At 38.3% G+C, this 9,089-nt stretch overlaps 2 protein-coding genes across 2 annotated transcripts; one reads left to right on the top strand and one right to left on the bottom strand.

Annotated features, from left to right (window-relative positions):
• The first annotated feature begins 1,286 nt into the window (after positions 1 to 1,286).
• LOC101301670 lies at positions 1,287 to 4,520 on the top strand. Its single transcript, XM_004296929.1, has 4 exons — positions 1,287 to 1,530; positions 1,655 to 1,784; positions 1,892 to 2,065; positions 2,771 to 4,520. Exons 1-4 carry the CDS (start codon positions 1,343 to 1,345, stop codon positions 4,013 to 4,015), a joined length of 1,737 nt encoding a protein of 578 aa, XP_004296977.1. The 5' UTR covers positions 1,287 to 1,342; the 3' UTR covers positions 4,016 to 4,520.
• Positions 4,521 to 5,354: 834 nt separating this feature from the next.
• On the bottom strand, positions 5,355 to 8,988 carry LOC101299292. The gene is made up of 10 exons (XM_004298157.1): positions 8,870 to 8,988; positions 8,670 to 8,781; positions 8,521 to 8,584; positions 8,313 to 8,414; positions 8,142 to 8,206; positions 7,584 to 7,673; positions 7,154 to 7,233; positions 6,756 to 6,960; positions 6,243 to 6,298; positions 5,355 to 5,433 (listed from the first exon to the last, which is right to left on the bottom strand). Exons 1-10 carry the CDS (start codon positions 8,920 to 8,922, stop codon positions 5,355 to 5,357), a joined length of 906 nt encoding a protein of 301 aa, XP_004298205.1. The 5' UTR covers positions 8,923 to 8,988.
• Between the last annotated feature and the right edge of the window lie 101 nt (positions 8,989 to 9,089).

The following is a 9,089-nucleotide window of genomic DNA, read 5'->3' as shown; positions in this document are numbered from 1 at the left end:
CCCCAGTAAAAGTTTACTAGGGGTAGTAAATTTTATTTTTTCGCATCTAAGTTGATTTTTCTCCGTTTTAATGTGTACTTATAGCTTTGGAGATATTATTTTGCAGGATTACTACCCCCAGTAAGATGTTTACTAGGGGTGGTAAACTTTATTTTTTTGCATATATGTTGATTTTTTCTCTCTTTTAAGGTATATAATGGTCATAGGAAAACTGTATTGCAAGTTTACTACCCCCAAAAGAAGTTTACTAGGGGTAGTAAACTTTATTTTTCTGCATCTAAGTTGATTTTTCATTGTTTTAAGGTGTATAATTGTCATGGAGAAACTTTATTTAGAGTTTACTACCCCCAGTAAAAGTTTACTAGTGTGTATTATGGTCTTGAAAATACTGTTTTGCAAGTTTACTACCCCCAGTAAAAGTTTACTAGGGGTAGTAAACCTTTTTTTCGCATCTAAGTTGATTTTTCTCATTTTCAATGTGAATTATGGCATTAGAGCTACTGTTTTGCAAGTTTACTACCCCTAGTAACTACCCCCAGTAAAAGTTTACTAGGGGTAGTAAACTTCATTTTTTCGCATCTAAGTTGATTTTTCTCTTTTTCAATGTGAATTATGGCATTGGAGCTACTGTTTTGCAAGTTTACTAGGGGTAGTAAACTTCATTTTTTGCCGGTATGCTTCCGGCAAGATCCAGTGGGTTCTTGTGACATTTTTTTTACAAAAAAATCCAGTGAGACTTCGGCGATTTTCCGATCACCATCAATTTTCCGGCGACCGGTGACCAGAATCCGGCGGCCAGTGTCCGGTGACGGGAATCAGGCAACCGGTGTTCGGCGACAGGAATCCAGTGACCGACGCTGGTGTCCGGTGTGCTTCCGGGAAAGTCTTCTCTTCTTCTTTTTCTTTTTCTTTTTTTCTCTTTAAATAAAGGTTAAGGGTAAAAAAGTCTTTTAAAATATCATTTTATTATATTTTAATAAAGATTTGTGTATTTGGGCTTAAAATAAGTATCTTGTATTCAAATGGGCTAATAAAAAAGATTATCATTAAAATAGGGTTTGATTTTTTCTATTTTGTGCCGATGGTCTTTTTCCCAAAAAAAAACCAAACAAACAGGGACGTTTTTTGACATTTTGAAAAGTAAAAATCGTGGTAAAATGGATTATACGGAGACTTGGGTTATGTAATAATTGTAATCAGTAATCAAAGCCCCTCTTCCCCAGTTCTGCACCGCTTCGAAATCACAATCGTCCTATATATCCATCCGTGTGTAACACAGTCCCATCACAGATCGATCTAAGTAAATCCTGAGAAAGGAGAAGAAGAACCAAACGACGTCGCAATGGGGATGAAATTTCTGAACAAGAAGGGATGGCACACGGGGAGCCTCCGCAACATCGAGAACGTCTGGAAGGCCGAGCAGAAGCACGCCGCCGAAGAGAAGAAGCTCGACGAGCTCCGCAAGCAGATCGTCGAAGAACGCGAACGCTCCGAGTTCCGCGAGCTCCAGGAGCAAGCCGGCCTCGTCCCGTATGTCTTTATCTTTTCCTCTCTATTCAATTTCATCGATTTCTAGGGTTAGGGTTTTGGATTTAGGTTTTCTTGATTCTCCGATTCAATCTCGTTGTAAACTTGAATTGATTGATCTTTGTAGCAAGCAAGAGAGATTGGAGTTCCTCTACGATTCCGGATTGGCCGTGGGGCGCCCCGGCGGCTCTGATTCTCTCAAGGAAGCCTTCACCAAAGCCGAAGAGCCTTCTTCCTCCGCTGCTGCCGCCGCGAAGGTATTTATATTTATAGTCTTTGTAAGATCTGATTGTATGCTTTTTGGAGGTGTTAAACTTGATGAAAGTGCGAGGTTTTGATGATTTTTGTTTATGTATGATTTCAGGAGGCATCAGCATCTGCGCCGGGGGCTCTGTTTGCGGCAGAGAAGCCTCAGTCTGCCAATGATGCTTGGAGGAAGCTTCACTCGGATCCTCTGCTTATGATTAAGCAGCGAGAGCAGGAGGCCCTTGCTCGGATCAAGAACAATCCTGTCCAGATGGCTATGATTCGTAAACAAGTGAGTTTTCTTCTTTCTTCACTTTTCTCGTGAATATTGGTTTAAGATATTTGATGCATTTGCTTTTTCTTGTTTTCATTGAGCATGCTTTATACTTTTTAGCTACAATGTGGGTTTAGGGTGATGAAGTAGGTTTAGACAGATTACATTTTTGGATATTACTTGATCTTGCAAGAATCTGCAGATGTATAATCCGTCATTTATAGACAAATAGCCATAGTGTAGACAAATAGCCATAGTCAGCAACACTACATTTGTGTGCTGCAGAGGTCTTAGGGTCTTAACAGAAAGGATTTGCGAACCCTGATATCTGATATGTGGAATGAAGGGTTATGATTAAGTAGCGTTTTATGTTTCTTTGTTAAACGAGAATATTTCGTTACAAATGCTTGCAACTGAATCTGTTTTTCTAGGAAGACCTTTTGGACCTTTTGATCATCATGACGTTGGTAGTTCTATCAGGATTTTTGCTGTTTCTAGTTTTCCTTTGGAGAATATGTAAGTTCCTCTAGCAGGGATCTAACAGCCTACTACTATTGGCATTTTTCTTTTGATCCTTGATATACAAGAAAGTCAATGCAATGATCAGTTTAATACTTTTATAATATTCTTTCAATTATTTGAACTGATCAATTAATTGATGGGTAATATATCCGAAGTGAAATGTTCAGTGCAATAACGTAACCTTTTTATATCTTTAACCAGGTTGAAACAAAGAAGCCCAAAGATAAAGAGCGTGACAAGAAGGAACATCGGAAGAAGCACCGTAAAGAATCTTCAAAACATCAGAAGCAAACGTCTGATTCAGAAGATGACACAGCTGATATGGAAAGGAGGAAGAATAGTCAGCGTAAGGCATCAAAATATGTTAAGCATTCAGAATTAGAGGATGAACCTCATGAAATAGCACATCGAAGTGAAAAGAACCGTGTTAAGCAGTCAAATGTTGAAGATGAATCACGTCATAGAGCACGTGAAAGTGGGAAAACCCAGGCCAAGTATTCAGATTCTGAAGATGAATTGCGTAACAAAGAACGTGGTCGTGGTAACCATGTCAGGCATTCAGATTGGGAAGATGCATCACATAACAGAGCACATCGAAGTGAGAAAAAGTATTCAGATGAGCTAAATAACAGAGGACATCGAAGTGAGAAGAACCGTATTAAGCATGCAGATTCAGAAGACAAGCTACATAACACAGGTCGAAGTGAGAACAACCGTGGTAAGCGTTCAGATGTAGAAGATGTGCTACATAACAGAAGAAGTCAAAGTGAGAACAACCGTGGTAAGCGTTCAGATGTAGAAGATGTGCTACATAACAGAAGAAGTCGAAGTGAGAAAAACCGTGGTAAGCATTCAGATTCAGAAGATGAGCTACATAACAGAAGAAGTCGAAGTGAGAAAAACCCTGGTAAGCATTCAGATTCAGAAGATGAGCTACATAACCAAAGAAGTCGAAGTGAGAAGAACGGTGTCAAGCATTTAGATTCAGATGATGGGCTACATAAAAGAGCACCTTCTATTGAGAATAATCATGCTATAGAAAGGGCAAAAGATGACGGTCAAGGTATGGTCAAGGGAAAGCATGAAAGTTCAGAACAAGCGAACTCTTCCATTAGAGGCCAAAATGACACCCACAACAGGCGCCGATTTGTTCCTCCTAAACTTTCAGAAGAAGAAAGAGCTGCTCGGCTAAAGGAGATGCAGATAGATGCTGAGTTCCATGAAGAACAAAGATGGAAACGTTTGAAGAAGGCTGACGAGAAAGATGCACGGGAAGCTACCCAGGCTATCAGATCTGGCGGCAAGAATTTCTTGGATGCTGTTCAAACTAGTGTATATGGTTCTGGGAAGGGGGGAAGCTCAACGATAGAGGAGAGTGTCCGTCGCCGAACACATTATTCTCAGGGCAGGTCTGAAGCAGGTGAAAGCAATGCATTTCGACGGTAATGCTGTTGCATTCTGTTGCTTATCCTGTTACAGCGATTCTAGCTGTTTTCTTTCCTTTTTGTTCTACATATTTTACAGACCTATATTTAATTTCTCTCCATGTGACATGAAGTGAATGTCAAGCTGTATGAAAAATCGGTGTTATTTCCTTTGGTTCTCTTCCCACCCTGGTTATCAATACAGTGAATTTGACTCTTTATATATGCTTCTGCAACTGTGTATATGGGGGAGCATGCTTCTGCTGCTGTTATTTTGTGCGTAGTACAGTTTGGTTAGTCTATAAGCGTGACAGAGACAATGGAAGAGAAGGTTCTGAACCAGTAACTTGAGTGCAGTGACATCTCTGAGGGAGACGATGAAGTTTAACTTCCCCTATTGTCTCCCTCCAGTTGTGCCCATTTTTTGTCGATTTGCTTCTCATTCTGCTCTGGAGGTTGATTGTTTGGTTTCCCATTCTGTCCCTTAAGTTTTCATTGCTGCACTAATTAGAAACGAGTTTCTTTACATTTGAGTAGACGAGTACTGGATTAAAATGTTCTCGAATTTCTTTCTTTACTAAACCTCCGGAAGTCAGATGTAGCCATGTGGTTACACAAAATGATTTGGGAAACACTTAAAACTTAGACAACTCTTTCTGTACACAGATCTTAATCCAACTGCCCAACCAACGGATTGTTTGAAATGGTAAGAGAACCATACATGTTAATGAGTAAGACTAGTCTAACCTAACAAAGTATATCATTTCAGCAATTTCTTAACAAATAGCTCCGAATAATATGATTCAGTGATCATTGTTTAACATACAGGAGCACTCAATACTTGAAACCTAAACATGCTTCGCAAAGGAAAAGAAAATACGATTAGAATCACATTCATTGGAGAATTGAACAATGGCCGAGCTTGCGAGACCTTAACGAATGCATCCACTCCTCCAACCACATGAGATCATCTAATGTCCAGCCAAGTGCTGTAAGGAAAGTGACAAGAGTCTGCATGAAATTATGTTTGTGTGAAAACCTCTGAAGTTTACAACTCTTTCTGTAATGTCTAAAAAGGAGAGATGAGAGGTTAAAAGAAGAGGAAACGAGTATAGCTATGACTCAATAAACCATTTGCAACAGTTTGGATGTTTTCTTATAAAAATAACTAAAAATATGTATTGTCTCGTCTCACCCTTCCACCACACTCCAATGCGGATGAAAAATAGAAAACAGAAACATTTACTAATTAAGTTTTATAGCACCTTGAAAGATTTTTAAAACATACAATTCATTTATCTGGGGCACTATTAGGACCATATATACTACAGGCCAAAATGTTAAAGAATTCTCACCTTCATTTATTTCCCGCTATTCGCCCCATGCTGCTTAACAATTTTGTCTTGCACTTTCGTTACGAACCACTGCAATGAAGATTTACTGCAAAGTGGATACAGAGATGGAATCCATTAGTTCCAAACAAAAAACATAAAAAATAAAATAAAATAAAAAAACCAAAAAAAACTTTGTTCTTAGAACACCCTTACAGGAAAAGCAAATAGAATGTATGTCAATATTGTAATTATACTTCTATACCACTTAATAGTTAATATTATGTAGATGAACCCTAAAATTTCATTTCCACAGACAGACATGAGCCCGTTATAGTAACAAAGAAGAGCCAGCAACTAGTGTCTAAGCATTCAAAAGGAATTAAGTTGACAGAGGACACCTCGACAAAGAAAACACACACACACACACAAAAGACTTAGAAGAACAAAACCAGCTCAAAAAGTGGCTGGGTACTCTAAGTGCGTGTGGGGTGATCAGCCAAAGGCTTCTCGTGTCTGCACGGTCCTCAGTTCAGATCCTGGGAAATATGTTTCAGATGATTTCTATTTCTGTTTAGTTAGTTTTGTTTCTATTCAAGGTTTAGTGTTTTCCCATCCGCATGTTCTGTAAGGCCTATAGTACGAAGATAAACTAGAAGGGGGAGATTTGACACTAAGAAAAGTAAAAGTTAAAAGAATACAAAAAGGATGCTTGAAACTGTCAAAATTATTGCCAGTGGGACAACAAAAGACTACATATCATAGGTAAGTGAGACAAGTTTTGAATCACTTTACTGTGAAGGATTTTTAGTTATCGTATAACTAGTAAGTTATAACTATTGAAGCACTAACTATTATAACAGCAAAAGATGGGCTTGGGGGAACAGCAATATCTTATGATAGGGAAAGGAAACAAACCTCAAAGACTTCGCAGCATCAAGAATATCTCTTATACATACATCATTTGGAAAAATCTAGACAAAACAAGAAAACTTTAGCTATTCATTAAAATGATCCAGAGAGTAGACGCTTACACTATATTAGAAAGCATTAGTAATTCACTTAAAATAGTCACAAGATATGGTATACCACCTATAAGAAGTGTAGAGAATATTTTACATTACAAATACTCTTTTTTATTATGTACAAATGCAGCAAAACCCGCTCAACATAACAAAATTCTACTATGTGCAACCAAAAAAAAACAAGACACAAAGCACTATAATATTCATCTAAATCCTATTTCTGCTGAAAGAAATCATTTAAAAAACATTCACGTAATACTTCCTCCCCACCAACCCCAACACAACAGTTTCACATTTCAAACTATACAACCAAGAAATTTGTACAAGTATGCAGCTTTGGAGGTAATTCTTAACTAATTAAGCAATATAACTGATGAAGATAAGTTGTCGATCTCATATGTGATACCTCAGCATCGCTCAAGTCCATAGTCCCCTCCACCAGTTCAATTAGTAGCTCGTGATTCACAGAGGTGGTATCTTCAATTATTTGTTGGGACAGACCTTTTGACTTTGGAACATACGTACTAAGTGATAACCTAATACAGCTTTCCTCAAATGAAATGACCTTGATACCTGAAAATGCATCTTCAAACTGTTCAGTGGCGTCAAGCCTGCATTCATAAAAAATAAGATAACCAAATTAAAAATCAAAAATAGAAGAGTAAAAATAATCGAACACTTAAAACACACATATAATTGAAAAATGGAACAAAAGAAAACCACCACACGTAGATCATTGTAATTGAAAACTATGAAATGAATTTCACAGACATGCAAAGAGCCAGGACAAAGTGCTATACTTACCATTTAAGTTTATGTTCCAAATCTTGTAGAGACTTCAATATTATATGATTCATGTCAATCTGATTTTCAAGTTCCAGTAGCTGCAAGGTAAACATAAGATTTGTTATACGCTAAAAGAGCCATAATTGAAATCTCTTTATATAATAAACTCATAACATAGGGGTAACTATCGAAGTACTCCACGTAAGAGAGATATAGTGCTGTTTAACTACATCTACAAAAAAAAACACTTCAAACGTATGTAATGAAAAAGGTTTCACAAAAAAATAATGTCCAGTCAAACACACTCGTAATAAAAATTTCAATCAAGATCTGTGAGTAAGATGCAATCTCAAAATGGCTGTATGGATCATTTAAGTCTTACACTCATATTTAGGACAGTACCCTACAGGTAAAAACTATACAGTAAGATTGTGATTGTGAATGGAACCTTGAATTTTTCTTCATTCACATCCATTGGATCCAACTGATATTTTCCATATATATCAACATCTGCAACCAGTTTTTCTTTGTCCAGATCCTGCAAATGGTAGGCAATGGTAAGACTTCATATGTGATAAAAGTTAAGCTCGAACAATCATGTGTGATTTGTGCATGGACATATACCTATACTAGTATACGTACACATACACACAAAAGCTGGATGGCTGAACGAAAGGAAAAGTAAAGGTCAGCACTACTAAAGGTCCTAAAATGCCAATCTCGCATCAGAAGAACTATGAATATAAGCATCCAGCAGTAATTGCTAAGTGTTTCTACCAAGTTCCTTGACACAAGCACAGAATATGTAGACAAAACCACCCATCTATAAGATTGTGTGATTGTGCTTCATGTGGATTTGCTATCAAGCTCAGGTGAAACCAACTAAACCAATGTTTGGGTTCTAGAAGCAAAGTTTCTTCACAATCAAACGGGCTGGCATTAGTTATATTACCACCCAAATAGGCTGATGCCATACTTTAACAATGTTATATCAACAGAAACCAACCTGCAATCCAACAAATTCCAACGAACATTTCACCTGCCCAATATCAACATTGAGCCGATTCAAATCTGCAGACACAAAAAAAAAACTCATAAGAAACCAAAACACTATCTCATTACGTATCATTTACATATCAAACTGCCATAGCATATGAGACAAAGACTGTACTCTCACCTTCCTCATGGGTTCTAACAAGACCCTCAATTTCATCAGAAACCTTAGCGCTCTCGGCCTCCACAGAACTAAGCTCCTCCTCGAAACGTCCCACGTATGCCTCTAACAAATCAAACAAAACCACATCAAGCAGCAGAAGCAAGTAAAATGAACCAAATGTCACAAAAGCCCAGTAAAGTAGAAACCGCACTGCATCAAATTGACTAACCGAAATCTTGATCCCCTAAAAGACCAACGTCAGAGCAATCAGACACTATCTTTTCAACTCTACTCTGCAACATTCACATCCACAATCAGAAAACCCAAACCAAAATCAAGAAACCGAAAAAGGCCGGGGGGTAAAATATCCAAAGTCACCTCGAGAAACCGAAAGCAGTCTTTGAGTAAACCCTGGGAATCTGAAGCCGGTGAATCGGAATCATCGTCTCGGCGGATTCGATCGAGAAGCGCTTCAAGCTCAAGCACTTGTCTAGGGATTTGGGAAAAGAGAAAAGCATTGTGTGATTGATTGAGGAGATTAAACGAGAATGTGAAGAGGGAAATAGAGAGAGGGAGACCTGTGGAGGGTGGTGAGGTCGGACGGTGATGAAGAAGGAGGCGGGTCTTCCATTTCTTTTGCTCAGTGGCTCCCGCCCTAACTCCGACTGTGAAAAGCGGCAGCGGAATTTGAAATGGCAGAGAGTGATGGTGAGGGAAGTGAAGAGAATGAGGAGAGGGGATTGTGGGCTGGGTACAAATTTGGGCCGACCCGGTTTTAGTTTTTTACCTTTTTTTTTT

Source organism: Fragaria vesca, linkage group LG4, assembly GCF_000184155.1.
Source record: "Fragaria vesca subsp. vesca linkage group LG4, FraVesHawaii_1.0, whole genome shotgun sequence".
Lineage (NCBI taxonomy): Eukaryota > Viridiplantae > Streptophyta > Magnoliopsida > Rosales > Rosaceae > Fragaria > Fragaria vesca.
Note: the sequence above shows the minus strand (reverse complement) of the source record. Positions and strands in the feature narration are given on the sequence as shown.

Bases quoted from the DNA above. Each gene is read 5' to 3' on its own strand.
- LOC101301670 (XM_004296929.1), top strand. From the start codon at position 1,343: ATGGGGATGAAATTTCTGAACAAGAAGGGATGGCACACGGGGAGCCTC. The intron at 1,785-1,891 runs GTATTTATATTT...GTATGATTTCAG, and splicing joins CCGCTGCTGCCGCCGCGAAG to GAGGCATCAGCATCTGCGCC. The intron at 2,066-2,770 runs GTGAGTTTTCTT...ATCTTTAACCAG, and splicing joins TGGCTATGATTCGTAAACAA to GTTGAAACAAAGAAGCCCAA.
- LOC101299292 (XM_004298157.1), bottom strand. From the start codon at position 8,922: ATGGAAGACCCGCCTCCTTCTTCATCACCGTCCGACCTCACCACCCTC. The intron at 7,674-8,141 runs GTTGGTTTCTGT...TACCATTTGCAG, and splicing joins TGGAATTTGTTGGATTGCAG to GATCTGGACAAAGAAAAACT. The intron at 5,434-6,242 runs GTTTGTTTCCTT...TCCACTTTGCAG, and splicing joins GATGCTGCGAAGTCTTTGAG to TAAATCTTCATTGCAGTGGT.